At 53.2% G+C, this 22,460-nt stretch overlaps 1 protein-coding gene across 1 annotated transcript in view; it reads left to right on the top strand.

Annotated features, from left to right (window-relative positions):
• The first annotated feature begins 1,836 nt into the window (after positions 1-1,836).
• Positions 1,837-22,460, top strand: part of LOC144938432 (adenylate cyclase type 3-like) — a 35,442-nt gene continuing 14,818 nt past the window's right edge. Inside the window, exons 1-10 of the mRNA XM_078866212.1 lie at positions 1,837-2,475; positions 4,077-4,226; positions 7,878-8,008; positions 9,553-9,664; positions 10,428-10,555; positions 11,656-11,814; positions 12,585-12,723; positions 19,327-19,475; positions 19,951-20,112; positions 21,123-21,213. Coding sequence (XP_078722338.1) covers positions 1,837-2,475; positions 4,077-4,226; positions 7,878-8,008; positions 9,553-9,664; positions 10,428-10,555; positions 11,656-11,814; positions 12,585-12,723; positions 19,327-19,475; positions 19,951-20,112; positions 21,123-21,213 — 1,860 coding nt within the window. The remainder of the gene's footprint in view (positions 2,476-4,076; positions 4,227-7,877; positions 8,009-9,552; positions 9,665-10,427; positions 10,556-11,655; positions 11,815-12,584; positions 12,724-19,326; positions 19,476-19,950; positions 20,113-21,122; positions 21,214-22,460) is intronic.

Here is a 22,460-nt window from a genome sequence, read left to right as displayed (position 1 = left end):
TCTCCGTGCCCAAGACAGCGGAGCTCTGTTTATCCGAGTGTGTGTGCGTGCGGTTGTGGGGAGCGGGTCGCGTTGCGGTCAGCATGCTGCGCTACGAACCCGTTGACCGCGTCATCATCCTTCCAACGAATGTCACGTGGCAATCGCGATTTGATCATTTTCACCGATGGGATGAACCAATTTCAAGAGTAAATGTTCATAAAACCACGAGGCCATCGTATCGCTAACACCCGAGAACCCCGCTGTAAATCACAGCGGGTGGAGGACACTCGGATTCGAACCGAGGATTTTTTTTTCAGGGCCGTTGCTGGGCTCGGTGCTTGCCCGCATGACACAACATCAGCCCCACGAGCCACAACACCGGGCTCACGTCTCTTTATATTTAATTTTGTTCGCTTGGAAGGTTGGCCTCGTGGTTGCTGGGTGACAGCTTCGCGTTACCACCACGCCGCAACCTTCCCCGCGATGATCATCACACCCAGGTGGGGCCACGGGGTGGGGGGCTCCTGTGGGTGGTGGTGGTGGTGTGGGTGGTGGTGGTGTGGGTGGTGCCTCAAATGAGAGGACGCGCAGAATTGAAGGTCGCGTGTGGTTTGTTCTTTTTTGGTCAAACCGCAAAGCTGGGATTGCAAGATTGGGATGGGATGGCGGGGATTTAAAGAGATTGAGATTGCAACAGTGGCGTTGTAAGACTGCAAGGGTTTGCCAATTGCAAAAAGCCTCGTTTCAAAACTGGCTTTTTCGAGAGACTGATTGCGAGACGTGGATTTCAAGAGACTGATTGCGAGACGTGGATTTCAAGACTTGGATTGGAAGAGGCTTACGAACACATCGCTGGCACCGGGGAGCTATTGCCAGGCCGATTGATTCCGTACACCGCCTGCCCCTGGATCGTCTGACAATTGGTCCGACGATTCGGGGGAAGGAGTGTTCGCTATTCCGGCTGCTGAGCGCGTGGACAGCGCTGGAGTGTCGAGATTCTATGGGCAGTGGGTTGAGACTGCGTGTGGAGGGCCGGGATCGGATTGGAACCTACTCCAGCAACCAGCCAGGGTCCTGGAGGAGCTAGTGGGTGAGAGGTCCCATCGTGACCACCACCATCATCATCATCCTCGTCGGCTGCTCATAAAATCTGCGTAGTCTTTATCTTTGACGCCACCATCATCATCTTCGTCGCCTTCGTTGCTGCGATTGTCTTAACTTTGATTTCCCTTTATTGTTTAACGTAAATATAGTTTCGTTTAATTGTGTTGTTGTTCTTCATACTTTATTGTTGTTATTGATTTATTCGGCTGTTAGAAATCCTTTCAACTGTGTTTATTTCTTTCATCATCATTGCCATCTCTTGCTATTGATTTTCCTTTATCTTTTAAAAGATCTTCGCTGTTTTTCATTGTCATATATTATTTTTAATCAGCCTCATTGTCATCTTTTCTTTTCGTCACCATCATCATCATCACACTCGTCATCGCCCTCTATTCGCATAATCATCGCGATCCAGAAAACTAACCACTGATTGACGCGGTTGGCTACGTACGGTGTGAAAGAAGTTCAACTTACATCTCGCGTGCACTCAAAGCAGTCGTCATCATTTACAACTCCAATATCCACACACAAACCACCACCACCAACACCTCCAGCACCACCTCCAGCACCTCCAGCACCACCAGTACCACCTCCACCAGTAGCACCAGCAGCAGCAGTAACAGCATCACCACCACCTCCAGCACCACTCATCATCACCACCACCTCCAGCACCACTCATCATCATCACCAGCACCACCTCCACCAGCACCACCAGCACCCCCCCCCCCGCCCCAACGCCAACCGAGCACGATGGCCAAGAAGCGCCTCATGTCGGAGAACGAGTTCGCCACCGAGTACTCGCTCGAGTACTCGGCCGAGCGCTCCGCGTCGCACCGCGGCGTCTTCGCGTGCTGCTCGCGCCTCGTGCCCTTCGTGCGTCTCACCTTCGAGCCGGCGGCCGTCGAGTCGCTCTACCAGGGCTACTTCCGACGCCAGCGCGCCGCCACCCTCACCGTTCTCGTCGCCTTCGTCGCCCTCTTCGGCGCCTACGTCCTGGCCACGTGCGCAGCGCTCTACTCGCGCGAGAAGCTCCCCTCGCTCGTGGTGGCCGCGCTGGGCGTGAGCGCGGGCGCTCCGCTTCTCGCCCTGGCGCGCCGAGGAATCGTGGCCGAGCGTGCGGCTCCCTACGTGGCGTGGCTCCACTCCGAAGTGCTCCTATACGCATACCTCGCCTCGTACGCGTCCGGCGGCAAGGGCGCACAGCCGGCCGACGCGCTCGCGTGGCGCGTCTTCTTCACGTTCGCCCTCTTCATCTCGATGCCCCTCGCTCTGCCCGCGCTGTCGCTGCTCGCGCTGCTGCCCAACGCCCTCTACATCGTCGTCGTGGCGCTCGCCGCCTCGCTGCACGAGCCGCGCGCAGACACGGAGCCCGCCACCCTCGTGCTCCAGGTGGCCCCGCGGCGCGCGCGCGAGACCCCCCCCCCATCCACCCCGATGTCCCTCTGCACGTTCGTCCGTCGGTCCGTCTGTCGGTCTGGCTGTGCGTCTGGCTGTTGGTTCGTCTGTCTGTCTGTTGATATGTCTGTCTGTCTGGCTGGCTGACTGTGCTTCTGTCTGGCTATGCGTCTGTCTGTTGGTCCGTCTGTCTGTCTGGCTGGCTGACTGTGCGTCTGTCTGGCTATGCGTCTGTCTGTTGGTCCGTCTGTCTGGCTGTCCGTCTGTTGGTCCGTCTGTCTGTCTGTTGATCCGTCTGTCTGGCGGTATGTCTGACTGACTGTCTGTCTGCCTGGGTGTCCGTCTGTTGGTTTGTCACTTTGTTTGTCTGTCTGTCTGTCCATCTGTCCGTCCGTCTGTCGGTTCGTCCGTCTGACTGGCTGTCCGTCGGTCTGTCTGTCTGTTGATCCGTCTGTCTGTCCGTACCGGTGACCGTGAGGGTGGCGGTGGGGTAAGTGGGGAGTGGGGAGTGGGTTATGATTAGTCGCGACAAGTCGATCCAATTCAAATGAAACGTCGGTGCCGACTTCTCTCCCCATTCCGCGACTTCGCCCGACAGGAAACTGCGTGGCCGAATCGATCAAAGGAAAGTCATTGCCCGCAACCCTGAACCCCTCTCTAACGCTCGCTTGCCTGGACCCCTTTGTCTCCGAGCCCCCCCAAGTTGCCCATCGCAGAACTCGCGTTGGTCACTGCCGCTTCGAACGCGCGCCTTTGCGCGCACGCCACCGCCACTCGTGCCAAATAAATACATTCCAGGCAGTAGCGTGGGGGGCAGTGGGGGCGAGGGGGGCAAGGGGGTGCCTTGCCCCCCCCACCCACCCCCCCTGGTGGCCAAAGCTACGAGTTGGGACCCCCCCCTCCCCCCCTTGATCACCACCTTGAGATTTGTTGTCGACTATTGCGGGGCCCCACCTCACCTATTGCCGCACCCCCTGAGCTGATGGTGTTAGTGATTGATAGTGTTAGTGACTGATGGTGTTAGTGACTGATGGTGTTAGTGGCTGATGGTGTTAGTGGCTGATGGTGTTAGTGACTGATGGTGTTAGTGATTGATAGTGTTACTGACTGATGGTGTTAGTGACTGATGGTGTTAGTGGCTGATGGTGTTAATGACTGATGGTGTTAGTGACTGATGGTGTTAGTGACTGATGGTGTTAGTGACTGATGGTGTTAGTGGCTGATGGTGTTAGTGACTGATGGTGTTAGTGGCTGATAATGTTGGGAGGCAGTTACAGAAAACCTTCGTCCTCAAACTCAACTCATCATCGTCGTCCCTTGGGGGTGGGTCGATAAAGTTGAGTAACACACAGTGGTGACTGGACATAGCACGTGCGAGCCATTAAGGAGCCCCACCAAACACGAATTTTCCCTCTAAACAAAACACCGCATCCACATTTTGCTAGCCAACTCACGACCACCTCCCCTGACCTCATCCCTCCAACCCCAACCCTCAAAGAGAACCAAACTCTTCACCTGTCCCCCTCCAACTCTATGATCGAACCCCGACTCCCGTGACCGTGACCGGGACTCTAATCGTGCTCCCTCCGGCGCAGCTGGTGGCAGACGCCCTGGTGCTGCTGTGCGGGGCTCTGGCCGGGCTGCTCGCCTACCTGATGGCGGACCGCAAGCAGCGGCGAGCCTTCGTGGAGGCGAGGCAGTCCCTCGAGGTGAAACTCAGCCTCGACGAGCAGAGGCTGCAGCAGGTGAGGGTTCACGCAACGTCCCTGCCACCACCCTGTGAACACCTGTAACCACCCTGTGAACACCTGCACCACCCTGTGACCATCTGCACCACCTGTGACCACCTGCACCACCCTGTCCCCACCTGCACCACCTGTGACCACCTACACCACCCTGTGACCTCCTGCACCACCTGCACCACCCTGTCACCACCTGCACCACCTACACCACCTGCACCACCTACACCACCTGCACCATCTGTCACCACCTGCACCACCCTGTGACCACCTGCACCACCTGCACCACCTGCACCACCTACACCACCTGCACCACCTGTGACTACCTACACCACCCTGTGACCTCCTGCACCTCCCTGTGACCACCTGCACCAATCTGTAACCACCTGCACCACCTGTACCACCCTGTCACCACCTGTACCACCCTGTGACCACCTGCACCACCTGCACCACCTACACCACCTGCACCACCTGTAACCACCTGCACCCCCCTGCTCCCCCTCTTCCTGCATGCTCCCACCTGCAATCCCTTCAACTCTCCTGCACCGCCATGCGCAGCCTGCACCCGATGCTGTGCATCCTGGTCGTGATGCCCTAGGGCCTAGGGCGCAGCGAGCGAGTGTGTTGGGCAGGTGGGACTCTCAGATGGGCTAGACGATGCACAACGCTGCACGGGCAGGAAATGCTGCCTCTACGGATGTGATGGTGTCTGTCTTATTATAATTGTTGTTAATATCACTCACTCACTGGCCTCCCTCTCTCTCTCTCTCTTGCTCTCTCGCTCACCAATGCACTCACCTACTCGTTCGCCTATTAACTCGCCAACTCTTTTCCTTATTCAACGCGCTCATTCGCTCACCTACTCGTCCATCCACTTCATTGCTTGCTCAACCAATTCACGAACGCAATGGGCGATTTACTCACCCACTCAACCACCCCCCTAACCAACCACTCACCCCCCACTCCTCCATCCCTCCCCTCCGCCTCCTTCACGTTGTCACGCAGATTGTGTATCTCTATGACACCTGCCTTCACCTGTCTCTCTCTCTCTCAACATCTTCCCGGAAGCTCCTTCGTCACGCAATCTCCACCGTAGGACGTGCCCGATCGATCCACGTCTTCTGTCTTGTCTGGCTCATCATCAACACGCGGCACCACCATCGCGCACGCAGCCACAATACCACCTCGCTGACCTCAAGGAGCTAAAACCATCAATCACGCAAACTCGGATGATCCTCGCAGCAGCAGCGGCAGCGGCTCTTGACTAACCGTCGAACAAAGACGGCGCTCACCACATCGCGCGGCGCTTTCAGATGCGCTTCCGCAGCCGTCTGGAACGTTCTTCCTTCCGATATTAGCAAGCTACGCACTTTTAAATCATCATTTAGATTGCCAAACTCATTTCTTTAGAACTGCTTTGTCTTTAGTTTGTTGTCCTTCACCCCCCCCTTCCCGGCACCTCCAATTAGCGCGGTCGGCTACGTACGGTGCGAAAAAAATTTCGGCGTGCACACAGCGCCATCGCCTCGCATCCTTCCGTCCTCCTCCATCGGCCTTTCACCACCCAGGATGTGCCTCATCCGCATTCTTCTGCCTCCTCCGGATCATCGTTCGCGAGACGCGTCTCCTCCTGAGCCAATGTTCAAACTGGGTGGACGATGCTTTCAGACAGAGCCCGGCCAGGCGTCGATTTGTCGTGATTCGTCCGCGTCGCATTGCGCGCCCCGCCGGGTGTTTAACAAAGCGGAGCAGGCAGCCTTCGCCTAGAGATCAGGAGCCCAGATCTGTTTATCTTTGGGGCACGATTGGCAGCTATATAAGTTACAACATAATAATAACAATAACACATTCCTGCGGAGGGAGCTGGTAGGAACGTTGGGTTGCTCGGTCAATGGCCAGGGTCAACGGCGGCGTGATGTATTCCGCAAATATGCCCGACTGTTAGGGCGGGCACAAGCCAGCGTGAGTAGGTTAAACGTTGAGTTTTATAAGGGCACCACGGGGTGACCAGCCCCTCCCCACCCAGCCCCACCCCCCACCCAGCCCCACCCTCCCCACCCAGCCCCTCCCCTCGCATTTTTGGATGCACGACGGACGGACGGACACAATAATCCCATGTGGGCTGGTGGAACCAGGTGGTTCCTACCAGTAACATTGCGCGGTATAAACAATCTGCTGCGTCTTCTTGTGCCTGCCCGTGTTGGTGTGTTTCCGTTCACGTTTTTGTACACGCGTGCCGCCGAATATCCTCACAACATTTAGGCTCCCTTATTTCCCTGGCTTGCCAGCTTGTTATTGAATCCTGTGACTGTACACTGGAGGTGGGCGTCCTCTGTGCTGTTGGGGGGGCTGTGTGGGGTGAGTGGAGGCGGGGTGGATGTCACCGGAGCCAGGGTAGGGAATTAAACTCCCAGCGCCTCTCTCGGTGGTGTCAACGAGGGATGAGAGCGATCCTAGGCACCCCGCACGCTACAGACGCAACCACAAGCAGATCGTATCGGGGTTTCTTTTTTTATTACAACGGCCCGGATCGCCAAGTGGCCCAGTAACAAACAGCACTTTTGAAGTTGTGAGGTCAAGGCTCTGTTCCTTGGGGCGAATTGATGAATTGGTGAGTGAATGATCAATGAACGAATAAGCGAGTGATCAAACGAATGCGCGAATGAATGACGGCTGTGACCTCAGGCGCAACGTCTGCTCTCTGTCCCGAATGAATGAAAGATGATTGCACTCAGCGAACAAGCGAATTCGTAAATGAACCAGCGAGCGAATGAATGACGTCTGTGACCTCAGGCTCAACGTCTGTTCTCTGTCCCGAATGAATGAAAGATGATTGCACTCAGCGAACAAGCGAATTCGTAAATGAACCAGCGAGCGAATGAATGACGTCTGTGACCTCAGGCTCAACGTCTGTTCTCTGTCCCGAATGAATGAAAGATGATTGCACCCAGCGAACAAGCGAATTCGTAAATGAACCAGCGAGCGAATGAATGACGTCTGTGACCTCAGGCTCAACGTCTGTTCTCTGTCCCGAATGAATGAAAGATGATTGCACCCAGCGAACAAGCGAATTCGTAAATGAACCAGCGAGCGAATGAATGACGTCTGTGACCTCAGGCTCAACGTCTGTTCTCTGTCCCGAATGAATGAAAGATGATTGCACTCAGCGAACAAGCGAATTCGTAAATGAACCAGCGAGCGAATGATTGACGTCTGTGACCTCAGGCTCAACGTCTGTTCTCTGTCCCGAATGAATGAAAGATGATTGCACTCAGCGAACAAGCGAATTCGTAAATGAACCAGCGAGCGAATGAATGACGTCTGTGACCTCAGGCTCAACGTCTGTTCTCTGTCCCGAATGAATGAAAGATGATTGCACTCAGCGAACAAGCGAATTCGTAAATGAACCAGCGAGCGAATGAACGACGTCTGTGACCTCAGGCTCAACGTCTGTTCTCTGTCCCGAATGAATGAAAGATGATTGCACTCAGCGAACAAGCGAATTCGTAAATGAACCAGCGAGCGAATGAACGACGTCTGTGACCTCAGGCTCAACGTCTGTTCTCTGTCCCGAATGAATGAAAGATGATTGCACTCAGCGAACAAGCGAATTCGTAAATGAACCAGCGAGCGAATGAACGACGTCTGTGACGCCAGGAACGACTGCTGTTGTCCATACTGCCGCATCACATCGCGGACGAGATGCTGACGGACATCAGGAAGGACAAGAGTCAGAACGACACGCAGCAGTTTAGCAGCCTCTACATGTACCGCCACGAGAACGTGAGGTGCGTGGGGCTGGGGGCTGGGGGGGGGCCCTGGGGGGGGGGGGCGAGAGAGATGATGGGCGAGTGGTCGTCATGTGTGTATGCTGAACTTCTTTCGCGCCGTACGTAGCCAACTGCGGTGGTGGTGGTGGTGGTGGTGATGATGGGTAACTTCCGCAGTAACGATGATGGCAACGATTATTTGTCGTGGGTTTTGTTGTTGTTGTTATTGATGTTTCTATGCGCGTTTACCCAGGAAGGCAACACCACGTCACGTGACTCTTTTTTCAGGAGGGTCCTGCCAAGTTGTGTCAGTCGGGATGGGATGGTTGCCGTGTGTAATGAGGTTGAGTGATGAAGCTGATATAGTAAGATTATGATCATGATGCTGATAAAGCAATGGTGATGATTGCATCTTAAGACAATGATGGTATTATGTTCGCTGGTGTTGATGATGATGATGTCGATGGTGATGGTGTGACCGGGGTAGTGTAATGTTCGCTGGTGTTGATGATGATGTTTATGATGGTGGTGATAATGTGGTAGTATTCTGTTTGCTGTTGATGATGATGTTGATGATGTTTATGATGGTGGTGGTGGCGTGGTAGTATTCTGTTTGCTGTTGATGATGATGTTGATGATGTTTATGATGGTGGTGATGGTGTGGCTGGGGTAGTATTCTGTTCGCTGGTGATGATGTTGATGATGATGATGTTGATGATGGTGGTGATGGTGTGGTAGTATTCTGTTCGCTGGTATTGATGTTGATGATGTTGATGATGATGGTGGTGATGGTGTGGTAGTATTCTGTTCGCTGATGTTGATGATAATGTTGATGATGTTTATGATGGTGGTGATGGTGTGGTAGTATTCTGTTCGCTGGTATTGATGTTGATGATGTTGATGATGATGGTGGTGATGGTGTGGTAGTTTTCTGTTCGCTGGTGTTTATGATGATGTTGATGATGGTAGTGGTGGTGTGGTAGTATTCTGTTCGCTGGTGATGATGTTGATGATGATGGTGGTGATGGTGTGGTAGTATTCTGTTCGCTAGTGTTGATGTTGATGATGTTGATGATGATGGTGGTGATGGTGTGGTAGTATTCTGTTCGCTGGTGATGATGTTGATGATGTTTATGATGATGGTGGTGATGGTGTGGTAGTATTCTGTTCGCTGGTGATGATGTTGATGATGATGATGATGTTTATGTTGATGGTGGTGAAGGCGTGGTAGTATTCTGTTCGCTGGTGTTTATGAAGATGTTTATGATGTTTATGATGGTGATGGTGGTGTGGCTGGAGTAGTATTCTGTTTGCTGGTGTTGATGTTGATGATGATGTTTATGATGATGGTGGTGATGGTGTGGTAGTATTCTGTTCGCTGGTGTTGATGTTGATGGTGTTTATGATGATGGTGGTGATGGTGTGGTAGTATTCTGTTCGCTGGTGTTGATGTTGATGGTGTTTATGATGATGATGTTGATGGTGGTGGTGTGGTAGTATTCTGTTCGCTGGTGTTGATGATGATGTTGATGATGATGTTTATGATGATGGTGGCGTGGTAGTATTCTGTTCGCGGACATCGTGGGCTTCACGCAGCTCGCCTCCGCGTGCAGTGCGAACGAACTCGTGCGCCTGCTCAACGAACTCTTCGCGAGGTTCGATCAGCTGTCCGACGTGAGCTCACACTCTCACTCACTCTCGCACACTACACACTTACACACAACACACTTTCAGAGCAGACTCTCGGGGGCAAGTGCTGCTATTAGAAAACTTTATATTTGCATAATTTTAACATGGGATTGAGCATGGGATCGAGCATGGGATTTAGCATGGGATCGAGCATGGGATTTAGTATGGGATTTAGTATGGGATTTAGCATGGGATTTAGTATGGGATTTAGCATGAGTTTTCTTGGTTCTTTCGGTAAAGTCACGTAGAATGGAAATAATAAAAAAAATAAAAATAAAACATTATAAAATAATTCTCACATAATTCTCACAAATTATTTGAGATAATTATTTTATAATGTTTTATTTTTATTATTTTATTATTTCCATTCTACGTGACTTTACCGAAAGAACCAAGAAGATGAATCCCTGCAGTCACGAAAGCTTTAAATCGAAACCAGGCTACAGTCTACATTATAGATTGCCAGTACACTCACTCCGATTAAGAACCAGGCTATAGTCTACATTAGTGTTTTTTTGTTTTTATTCTATTTTTGATTAACTTTGTTTTTATCTACGTGACTTTACCGAAATAACTAAAGAATACAAAGAATATGCTGCTCGTGTCTTTAATTTTCTATTCATAAAGGAGACGCTGCGCATGGGCCCTGTTCATGTTCTGATGCGATGATGTTTGGGTCTCGAATTATGATTGGTGATGATGGTGATGACGACGATGATGCTGATGGTGATGAGAAATCTGTGAACAGAATCACAAGCAGCTGCGCATCAAGATCCTGGGCGACTGCTACTACTGCGTGTGCGGAGTGCCCGAATTCATCCCAGACCACGCGGTGTGCTGCATCAAGATGGGCCTCGACATGGTGGAGGCGATTTCGTGAGACACACAGACAGACAAGAGGGGAGGGAGGGGATGGGGCAGAGGGACAGACACAGAGAGAGAGAGAGAGACAGGCAGAGAGAAAGCGAGAGAGGCAGACAAGAGGGGAGAGACATATGGAAAGGCAGAGAGACACGGGCAGAGAGGAACGCAGAGGGATAGAGCGAGAGGCAGACAAGAAGGGAACAAGGCAGACAAGCATGAGAGGCAGGTGTGATGGGAAGAAAGCACAGAGGCACAGACGCAGGATGACAGGAAAGCGATTCGAGGGGAGACATTGAAGTCGCAGGCACAGGGAGGCAGATACGAAAGCAGAGAGGCAGGCAAAGAAGAGAGGCAGGCAGATGATTATTTGACAAGCAAGGACTGCCATGGCATAGAGACGGCGGGCAGGCTCAGAGACGACAGGGCAGGGAAACAGAGCAGGCAGGCACAAGGAAGCAGTGAAAACCAGTTAATAACGTCACGGATTTGCACTTGCACCCAGGTGCATACGCGACGATTCATTAGCGCCGTAATTACTCATTAACCTCTCAGACTCAACGGAATTCTGAATATGGGCGCATTATAAAAATGGCGTTGCGCATTTGATTACTTTGCAAGGTGCAGTCTCAATTGGTTCATTAACCTTTGTGCTCCCTAATTGGCTGAAGCTGGCCACCCACTGGACTTAGAATTAACTCGCCAAGTGCTTTGCATTAAAACTGAACGATTAGAAGCGACGTTCTGCAATGTCATCATCTCACTTAAAACGGTTAGTTTGTTGAATCACTACTCTTAGGTTTTTTCGGAAAAGTCACGTAGGTAAAAAATTAAAATAAATAATAAAAATTATATAAATAATAATATAAATACAATTATAAATCACGACATTCCCCTGTCATTACCTCCCGTGGCCACCAGTCCATTCGCACCGCAGGCTGACTCCCCTGTCATTACCTCCCGTGGCCACCAGTCAATTCGCACTGCAGGCTGACTCCCCTGTCATTACCTCCCGTGGCCACCAGTCCATTCGCACCGCAGGCTGACTCCCTTGTCATTACCTTCCGTGGCCACCAGTCCACTCGCACTGCAGGCTGACTCCCCTGTCATTACAGCTACGTGCGCAAGATGACCAACACGGACGTGAACATGCGCGTGGGCATCCACACGGGCTGCGTGCTGGGCGGAGTGCTGGGCCAGAAGAACTGGCAGTACGACGTCTGGTCCACGGATGTGACGCTCGCCAACAAGATGGAATCGGCCGGAATCCCAGGGTTAGGAACCTCCAGAACGTTCTAATTTCAACTTTCTCGTGTGAGCTCACACTTTGGTTCTCGTTTGCCCTAGGCACAGTGCCAACTGTTGCCTTTTGGATAATACGGCCCTGGTGGGTGAGTGAGTGAGTGGGTAAGTGGGTGGGTAAATGAGTGAATGAATGAGTGGGTGAGTAAGTGGGTGAGTGAATGGGTGGGTGAGTGAGTGAATGAGTGGGTGAGTGAGTGAGTGGGTGAATGAGTGATTGAATGAGTGAATGGATGAATGGGTGGGTGAATGAGTGGATTAATGAGTGAGTGGGTGAATGAGTGGGTGAGTGAGTGAGTGGGTGAGTGAGTGAGTCGATGAGTGGGTGAGTAAGTGGGTGAGTGAGTGAATGGGTGAGTGAGTGAGTGGGTGAATGAGTGGCTGGGTGAGTGTGTGGGTGAGTAGGCTCTAGGCACAGTGTCTACTGTGGCCTCTCTTTAAGCTTTGTATCATATCTCGAAGTCGATGTATGTGTGTAAAGCTGTACGGGATCGAGTTCTAGATTGAAAACGTATTTCATTTATCACTGCTTCCAGTGTTTAGTTTGTTGTCCTTCCCTCCGCGTGCGTGCGTATGTGCGTCGAACTTCCTTCACGCCGTACGTAGCCAACCGTGCTAAACACCACAATAACCAATTATAAAGAAATTCGTTTTCAGTATAGATTTGAAAGTGCGTGTGCCTGCCCTGGTCGTGACTGCGCTGCTCGTGACTGCACTGCCCCCCCCCCCCCCCCCCCCGTAGGCGCGTGCACATCTCCCAGTCCACATGCCAGTGCCTGCACGGGGAGTTCGCCCTGGAGGTCGGCAACGGCGGCGAGCGGAGCGACTACCTCCGCAACAAGTCCATCATCACCTACCTCGTGGTGCCCCCGGCCGAGGGGGTGAGGGTGGCGAGAGGGGGGGGGGTTGGAGGGGGTAAAGTGGTAATTTTCCCGCGGAGGGTCTCACACAAAAGAGGGCCCCCCATAACGGGGGGCTCGTGGATGGTATAATAAGGGGGGTGGGGGGGCTGGGGGGGGGGGGGGTATTCTGTACCGGGCCTCCCAAGAGCATCTGGGTAGCCCTCGAGCGGAGGCGTAGGGGAAGTGACCGGTCAATGGAAGGGTGAGCGCTCGCGGCTGGCGAGTTGGTTAGTACGAGTAGCTGACTGCCTGGTTGGTTAGTACTAGTAGCTGACTGCCTGGCTGGTTAGTACTAGTAGCTGACTGGCTGGTTAGTACTAGTAGCTGCCTGGCTGGTTAGTACTAGTAGCTGACTGGCTGGTTAGTACTAGTAGCTGACTGGCTGGTTAGTACTAGTAGCTGACTGCCTGGCTGGTTAGTACTAGTAGCTGCCTGGCTGGTTAGTACTAGTAGCTGACTGGCTGGTTAGTACTAGTAGCTGACTGGCTGGTTGGTTAGTACTAGTAGCTGATTGGTTGGTTGGTTAGTACTAGTAGCTGACTGCCTGGCTGGTTAGTACTAGTAGCTGACTGGCTGGTTAGTACTAGTGGCTGACTGCCTGGTTGGTTAGTACTAGTAGCTGACTGCCTGGCTGGTTAGTACTAGTAGCTGCTGGCTGGTTAGTACTAGTAGCTGACTGCCTGGCTGGTTAGTACTAGTAGCTGCCTGGCTGGTTAGTACTAGTAGCTGACTGGCTGGCTGGTTAGTACTAGTGGCTGACTGCCTGGTTGGTTAGTACTAGTAGCTGACTGCCTGGCTGGTTAGTACTAGTAGCTGACTGGCTGGTTAGTACTAGTAGCTGACTGGCTGGTTAGTACTAGTAGCTGACTAGCTGGTTAGTACTAGTAGCTGACTGGCTGGTTAGTACTAGTAGCTGCCTGGCTGGTTAGTACTAGTAGCTGACTGGCTGGTTAGTACTAGTAGCTGACTGGCTGGTTAGTACTAGTAGCTGACTGGCTGGTTAGTACTAGTAGCTGACTGGCTGGTTAGTACTAGTGGCTGACTGGCTGGTTAGTACTAGTAGCTGACTGGCTGGTTAGTACTAGTAGCTGACTGGCTGGTTAGTACTAGTAGCTGACTGGCTGGTTAGTACTAATAGCTGACTGCCTGGCTGGTTAGTACTAGTAGCTGACTGGCTGGTTAGTACTAGTGGCTGACTGGCTGGTTAGTACTAATAGCTGACTGCCTGGCTGGTTAGTACTAGTAGCTGCCTGGCTGGTTAGTACTAGTAGCTGCCTGGCTGGTTAGTACTAGTAGCTGACTGGCTGGTTAGTACTAGTAGCTGCCTGGCTGGTTAGTACTAGTAGCTGACTGGCTGGTTAGTACTAGTGGCTGACTGGCTGGTTAGTACTAGTAGCTGACTGGCTGGTTAGTACTAGTGGCTGACTGGCTGGTTAGTACTAGTAGCTGACTGGCTGGTTAGTACTAGTAGCTGCCTGGCTGGTTAGTACTAGTGGCTGACTGCCTGGCTGGTTAGTACTAGTAGCTGACTGGCTGGTTAGTACTAGTAGCTGACTGGCTGGTTAGTACTAGTAGCTGCCTGGCTGGTTAGTACTAGTAGCTGACTGGCTGGTTAGTACTAGTAGCTGACTGGCTGGTTAGTACTAGTGGCTGACTGCCTGGCTGGTTAGTACTAGTAGCTGACTGGCTGGTTAGTACTAGTAGCTGACTGGCTGGTTAGTACTAGTAGCTGCCTGGCTGGTTAGTACTAGTGGCTGACTGGCTGGTTAGTACTAGTAGCTGACTGGCTGGTTAGTACTAGTGGCTGACTGCCTGGCTGGTTAGTACTAGTAGCTGACTGGCTGGTTAGTACTAGTAGCTGCCTGGCTGGTTAGTACTAGTGGCTGACTGCCTGGCTGGTTAGTACTAGTGGCTGACTGGCTGGTTAGTACTAGTAGCTGACTGGCTGGTTAGTACTAGTAGCTGCCTGGCTGGTTAGTACTAGTAGCTGACTGGCTGGTTAGTACTAGTAGCTGCCTGGCTGGTTAGTACTAGTAGCTGACTGGCTGGTTAGTACTAGTAGCTGACTGGCTGGTTAGTACTAGTAGCTGACTGGCTGGTTAGTACTAGTAGCTGACTGGCTGGTTAGTACTAGTAGCTGCCTGGCTGGTTAGTACTAGTAGCTGACTGGCTGGTTAGTACTAGTAGCTGACTGGCTGGTTAGTACTAGTAGCTGACTGGCTGGTTAGTACTAGTAGCTGACTGGCTGGTTAGTACTAGTAGCTGCCTGGCTGGTTAGTACTAGTAGCTGACTGGCTGGTTAGTACTAGTAGCTGCCTGGCTGGTTAGTACTAGTAGCTGACTGCCTGGCTGGTTAGTACTAGTAGCTGCCTGGCTGGTTAGTACTAGTGGCTGACTGGCTGGTTAGTACTAGTAGCTGACTGCCTGGCTGGTTAGTACTAGTAGCTGCCTGGCTGGTTAGTACTAGTAGCTGACTGGCTGGTTAGTACTAGTAGCTGACTGGCTGGCTGGTAAGTACTAGTAGCTGACTGGCTGGTTAGTACTAGTAGCTGACTGGCTGGCTGGTAAGTACTAGTAGCTGACTGGCTGGTTAGTACTAGTAGCTGACTGGCTGGTTAGTACTAGTGGCTGACTGGCTGGTTAGTACTAGTAGCTGACTGGCTGGTTAGTACTAGTAGCTGCCTGGCTGGTTAGTACTAGTAGCTGACTGGCTGGTTAGTACTAGTAGCTGCCTGGCTGGTTAGTACTAGTAGCTGACTGGCTGGCTGGTAAGTACTAGTAGCTGACTGGCTGGTTAGTACTAGTAGCTGACTGGCTGGCTGGTAAGTACTAGTAGCTGACTGGCTGGTTAGTACTAGTAGCTGACTGGCTGGTTAGTACTAGTGGCTGACTGGCTGGTTAGTACTAGTAGCTGACTGGCTGGTTAGTACTAGTAGCTGCCTGGCTGGTTAGTACTAGTAGCTGACTGGCTGGTTAGTACTAGTAGCTGACTGGCTGGTTAGTACTAGTAGCTGACTGACTGGTTAGTACTAGTAGCTGACTGGCTGGCTGGTAAGTACTAGTAGCTGACTGGCTGGTTAGTACTAGTAGCTGACTGACTGGTTAGTACTAGTAGCTGACTGGCTGGCTGGTAAGTACTAGTAGCTGACTGGCTGGTTAGTACTAGTAGCTGACTGGCTGGTTAGTACTAGTGGCTGACTGGCTGGTTAGTACTAGTAGCTGCCTGGCTGGTTAGTACTAGTAGCTGACTGGCTGGTTAGTACTAGTAGCTGACTGGCTGGTTAGTACTAGTAGCTGACTGGCTGGTTAGTACTAGTAGCTGACTGGCTGGTTAGTACTAGTAGCTGACTGGCTGGTAAGTACTAGTAGCTGACTGACTGGCTGGTTAGTACTAGTAGCTGACTGGCTGGTTAGTACTAGTAGCTGCCTGGCTGGTTAGTACTAGTAGCTGACTGACTGGCTGGTTAGTACTAGTAGCTGACTGGCTGGCTGGTTAGTACTAGTAGCTGACTGGCTGGTTAGTACTAGTAGCTGACTGGCTGGTTAGTACTAGTAGCTGACTGGCTGGTTAGTACTAGTAGCTGCCTGGCTGGTTAGTACTAGTGGCTGACTGCCTAGTTGGTTAACATCAGCAATGAGACAAGGTAGCCAGGTGTGGTGATCGCCACACCTGCTCCTCGTTGCGCCGTGCCAGCCTTAATGGGTGCTCGACAAAACAATTGTGCAGTCACTTCCCTGTACAGCTATAGCATTGAATCATTGCTGGGTTTCATTGCGTCCGCGTGTGCATCTGTCGCACTGTGCGTTTGTCTGTGTGGATGTCTTCGTCTTAGCGGGGAGCGGTAGTATAGCGGTTAGCGCTACAAACCCGGGGACCCGAGTTCGATTCCCGCTCACGGCCAACAGCAGTGACCATTATCTGAACCGGTCCTGGGCCTCCCCTAGGTCGACTCAGCCTCAAATGAGTACGGTATCTGGTGTGGTGTGTAAACATCGCCACTGGGGAGACAAAGGCGTTTCGGGCGTGGTGCTTGCCACCCACCCCCTCATGCGCCGCGCCGGCCTTCATAGGTGCTCGCTAACAGCACTTGCCCCAGCAGTCTAATCAGGCTATACGGGGGATCTTTGTCTTCACGTGTCTGTCTTTGTACACAGGAGGTGCTTGCTGTGACAGCACCTGCATCAAACGTCTGTTACGAGGCAATGAGCGAGGATCTCTGTCCTTTAACACGCAGGAGACGCAGATCACGACCCTCAGTGACAAGTCATCGGAGCTCATCAAAACCCGGGACGGACCGCCTGGACCCCGTGCTGCAACCCCTTCCGCTGCAGGCCAAGGGGTGAATCCACCGGATCGCTGAGACAAAGAGACCAGGCTCAGGGAATGGGCCACCAAACAGAGCTAGGAGTTTTCGTGGTGGCCGCGCCTGTGAAGGGCGCTGTTAAGTCACACCAGATGACCAACCTCGCCACAAATCTGGCTGTCGCCTGATGAAGCTGGTTGTAATTACTGGCGAAACGTCGAACTCGGATTGTGAATGTTGTGGCTTGGCTCTCCAACACACCGGTGTTGCTGTACGAGTGACAAATTGGCCACGTTCTGTTTACGTGACAACCCTTACTCGTTGGCTGTGTCGGGTGGTGGTGGGTTTTAACGACACATTTCTATATTTACGTGATCTAACCCAAAACGTCTCTATTGTGGATGATATTGGTCGCGAAAGCCTACGTGTTAAACCAATCTCAACTCCAGCGGGGATGATGGCTTCCTGACTCGGATCGATAGAAGCCAATCGGAATCAGAATCTTTGTTTTTATCCTGTGAGAAATCTGATGAGCTATGAAGCTCTTTGTTGACAGATGTCCAGGAGGGGAGGGTCAGAAAGTTACAACAGTACAAAATCACTTAAAGCAGTATGGGGGATCGGTTGATTGATTTGTTCATCACGTGTTGATTCCCCCCCCCACTCCCCCTGAACTCTCTGACCATTGGCCCGTCACTTGCTCGCCGCTCATTTATCGCTACTGTCGCTGACATTTATCACCACCGATTTGACGCCTTCAAACGCCCTCCCAAAAGGAGTCGCCGGACGAGATTTGCCATTTTTTGCTCTCGCTCAAACCGTGTTCTCGAGCCGCGTTCAAAACCGTCGCGTCGCAGGACGCAACATTTCTCCTCCTCCCCGTTGTCCTTGCGCCGTTTGTCTCAGATGCTCTCCCTTGCCCGCAACCGCCTCCCTTGGCACGTTCCTGACAAAACCTTTCGCTCAGTGCAACGCCGGTTGTGTCCGCTGTTTCGCAACCGCTGTCCGTCGCAGTGCCGCTTTTGTCGCGAACAGAAAACGCTGGGCCCTGCGGTCGGAGCGACTGTCCCAATTCGAACCGCGCGCCTCCAGTCGTGCCGCCGGTTGGCTACGTACGGTGCGAAAGAAGTTCAACGTACACAGATGCTGCAGTCTTCATAACGAACGTCAATAAATGAGCACGTGGACAGCTGACGTTCTGGCTGATGGCCGCGAGTCCCTACGTGAAGCCCTTTCGGGTGACCTCATTGAATCGGTAGTTCGTCCTCCGGGTGTCACGGTCCGTCGCTCCTAGCCAGCCCTCCTGCATAGGCAAACAGTGGGGGGCATACACAGACTGGGGGGGGGGCTGTAACACCATCATAGGACACTGTCACGTGTGTCTTGTTAATGCGAACGCAGCGGCCACTCAGATCGCGTCGACTCATTCGCCAATACCATCGCCGGTTTCTCTTTCCCGGATGAACTTGGCGGTGGCGTCGCGAGCGGGGTCACGTCACCCGTGTTGCTTCCCCAACGCGTTCCCCAATCAGTCGTCGCCTGTGCGTCCCCCGTACAGCCTCCATTCCCGAGTTCCCTATTTGCATGCCCCTGTGATACATTCCCATCCACCCCGCACACCTCCTGTCGTTTCATCCAGAATCCCCGTCATGTTTACCTGCGTGTACCCCACCCTCCCCGTCCGTTCCACGTGTCCTCTCTCCACCCCCCCCCCCCCCGTGAGTTCAACGTGTCCCCCCCCCCCCCCACGTATTTCCGTCGCGTTATCTCTCCCCACTCATCCCCCCACGCGCGCGCGTGAGTCTTTAAATACCAGCCGGTCAAATGTTGCCACCCGACGCACCACATCCAGTATGCCCTCTTGCAAGCACTGTAGCTACGTGTGTGTGTGTGTGCGTGTGTGTGTGCGTGTGTGTGTGCGTGTGTGCATGTGTGTGTGTGCCATCGGGAGTGGTAGTGCAGCGGTTAGCGCGCTGGGCTGTGAACCCGGCGGGCTAAGTTCGATTCCCGCTCACTGACTCCAACATCTGTGATGGTTATCTGAACCTGGTCCTGGGCCTCCCCTAGGTCGACTCAGCCTCAAATTAATGCCTTGTGTGATGTGTAAAAAAAAAACATCGCTACTGGGGAGTGGTGCTGTCCACCCACCACCTCGTGTGCCACAGCGCCGGCCTTCACAGGTGCACCTCGCTAACCGCACCTGCCCCAACAGTCTGTGAACGCTATACGGGGGATCTTTGTCTTTGTGTTCTCCCCGTGCTGTCCCCGTGCGCCGCAGGGCGCCGACGCGCTGGTGCTGAACCGTCGCGGCCGCGTTCACCCCGAGGGCCCGGGACCCGACGCTGCGGCCGCCTCCTCCTCGTCAGTGGAGCCCGACCTGAGCGGCCTCCTCGACGCGGCCCTGGCGGCCAGAGAGACGGCCAGGACGTACGTACAGCACAAAGACAAAGGTCCACCCACCCCTCGTGTAGCCTTCACACGCCGTTGGGGCAAGTGCTGTTAGCCAGCAGCAGCAGCAGCACCTGTGAAGGCCGGCACAGCACACGAGGAGGAGATGGCCACACGCACTCCGGCACCGTGTCCGCTCGTGTTTCACACAACAGCAGTGGTACAGCGATATACGTTGCCCATGCAAGCGTTATCCAGGCTCAACCCTGCATCTGAGCGTACCCGGGTCCGTTCTTGTCTCTCTCCTTCCCGCGATCGTAACGAGAGAAACAGGGCGATGAGAGCGAGCGTATTCTACTGGACGAGCGGACCATCTGTGAAAAAAAAACTCATAGAATTTATCCAGCGTCAATAAATATTCTGATTCCCGGTGACTTTTACCACGGGTATACGGGCGGTGCCAAGGCAAGCGCGTGTGGACGTGCGGCGTCTAAAACCGCGGCTTGTCCCGCAGTGCGGAGGGGCGGCAGACGAGCAAGGTGACCCTGCGCTTCGTGGACTCGGAGCTGGAGTCTCGCTTCGCGTGCGAGCGGGAGCCGCAGAGCGGAGTGGCCGTGGGATGCTCGGTGCTCATCCTCCTGCTCACCTTCCTCGCCAACATCCTCATCTCGCCGCAGTGAGTAACCCCGCCGCAGTGAGTAACCCCGTGCGTCGCCGCCGCCGCCACGGGCAGTTTGACGGACCGGGACTGGAAATCGGCCCCAGGATTTTGTGAGCACACACCGGGGCCCCATTTGGTGCTGGTACAAAAAGAAAAAATGCACGCCGGTGAGGAAGGATCTTTGGGGCTGCAAAATATGGGGACTTAATGGCAACCGAGAACGTAAATAAGCAATTAAGCGTACACATTAAAGGTAATAAAATATTTGGTTGAAATAAATTTAGTTATTTACTCTGATCACATCTAGCAATTTCCCCACACAGACTTGGCCCACCGGCCGTCGGAATGGGCCCACCCCACCGGGCATTTGCCCTCCGCACTGCTGCCCTCTGTGGCCAGTCCGGGCCTGACCACGGGTCATCCATCCCGTCGTCATCGCAGGGGTCTGACCAAACCGGACACGAGAACGAACCGCTTTCTTTATTGAGTCGAAAACGGAAGAGCCGAACCCAAATTCTTAGTTCTTTCGGTAAAGTCACGTAGGTAAAAAATGAAATTAAAATTAATAAAAATAAAATTAAAATCTCCGGAACTAAATGTACGTATGTGTGTATGTTGAACTGCTTTAGCACCTAGGCTTTCGCGACCAATATTTTTCATAATAAACGTTTTTGGGTTAGATCGCGTTATTTATAAATGTGTCGTTAAAACCCGCCACCAGCCGACACAGCCAACCAGTAAGGATTGTCACGCGTACACAGAACGTGCCAATTCGTCACTAGTACAGCAACACCGTCACGAAGAAGGAGAAGACTGGCATTCGTCCATGAGCCCAGGCCAGATATTCCACCTGTTGGCACCACCCGGGGTGACGTCGTTTTTCTAACGGTGCCAATTTCACGACGAGGCCACCAACGGCGACTCAGGCGATAGCCACTTGAAGCGAGCGGTGGGTGGTGGGTCAACCGCCTGCAGTGTTTACTGCCCCGGTGGTTGTTGCTTGCCATGGCCCGTGCACTGCACAGAGCGCTGTGCAGTGGCCACTCGCCTCGCCTGTGCAGTGGCCACTCGCTGGCAGTGCAGGAACGCGAGGGAAGAGCGTCGCTACGCAACATGGTACGGGTGGGGGGCCTCTGCTCCAAGGTTGCTCGCCGCTCTCGCTGCAGCCCGTGATGTCAACCGCACCTTCCCCTGTGACCGCCCTCCCCCCCCTCGCCCTCCCTCCCCCCTTCCCTCGCCCTCCCTCCCACCTCACCCAGGAGAGTCGCTCACCGACCCAGCCACAACCCACGCACCTCCTCCTCCGCTCCATCCTGCGGGCTAATGAGCATCCAGCCCCCCAGTGTGCCCCCTCCTGACTACACCGCCCACCCCCCACTCCACCCCCCTCACTGCTGATAATTCGCGGGGGGCAACGAGCGAAGGAGAGGGACGGACACAACCACTCACGGTCTGCTCGCCTCCGATGGCGAGCGAGCGAGCAAGCGATCCACTCGCTCCGCGTCACGCGAATAACCACGCGTCCCGGCTAGAGAGAGAGATTCACATCTTTAAGATTCGCATCTCCAAGGAGATTCACGTCTTGGCGAGGCTCACCGCCCTGGCGCTTTGCCTTGGCGTTGGCGACTGAGACGCGAGAGGGGAATTTGTCGCGCTTCTGCCAAGGATCGGGCACGGAGTATGAACTCGCGGATGAAGTTTTTTTATCGACTCGCTCCGTTGGCTTCACCCCGTCGACTCTTCGCAGATAATTCCCACAATTTACTCGCTCCCCTTGCCTCCTCCGTGCCGAGATTAGCGTTTACACTGACGACGTAATGCGTCCGAACGAACGTTTCTCATGTGTGTTCGCGTCTTCCGCCGGTTGTGCCCTTGGAGTGCGTGGTTCGTTTCAATGTTTTTGTAACAAAAAAAAATATTGATTGCGAGTCAAATAAAACAGAAAAAAAAATCCGAATTAACCGACAATGTGGTGCGGGCCGTAATAGCGACATCCGCAGAGAGAATTAAAATCATTAGGCCATTACGCGAGCACGCTCCAGGAAGCATGCGCACATTAAGAACATGGCTTAGTTAATGTCACCGATAATAATTAGCAATCGCGCTCTAAATTAACCGTGAACGCCGCCTTGCCGAGAGCGGGGGACCGCGAACGTGACACGGCCGCCTTGATCGCACCGCTCCGCTCCAGGTGCTGCGTTCTGGCTTTGTGCCTTCGGGCACAGAGAGGCGGAGAGCAGGTTTTAGAAACTTTCCAAAGGAAGGGGGTTGGGGGGGAGGGGGTCGGGAGGGTGGAGGGAGGGTGGAGGGAGGGGGCCCATCCTAAAATTGAAAGACTTTCAACCATGGTCCTACAGTAATTA

The sequence above is a fragment of the Lampetra fluviatilis genome, chromosome 22, assembly GCF_964198595.1.
Source record: "Lampetra fluviatilis chromosome 22, kcLamFluv1.1, whole genome shotgun sequence".
In the NCBI taxonomy this organism is placed as follows: domain Eukaryota; kingdom Metazoa; phylum Chordata; class Hyperoartia; order Petromyzontiformes; family Petromyzontidae; genus Lampetra; species Lampetra fluviatilis.
Note: the sequence above shows the minus strand (reverse complement) of the source record. Positions and strands in the feature narration are given on the sequence as shown.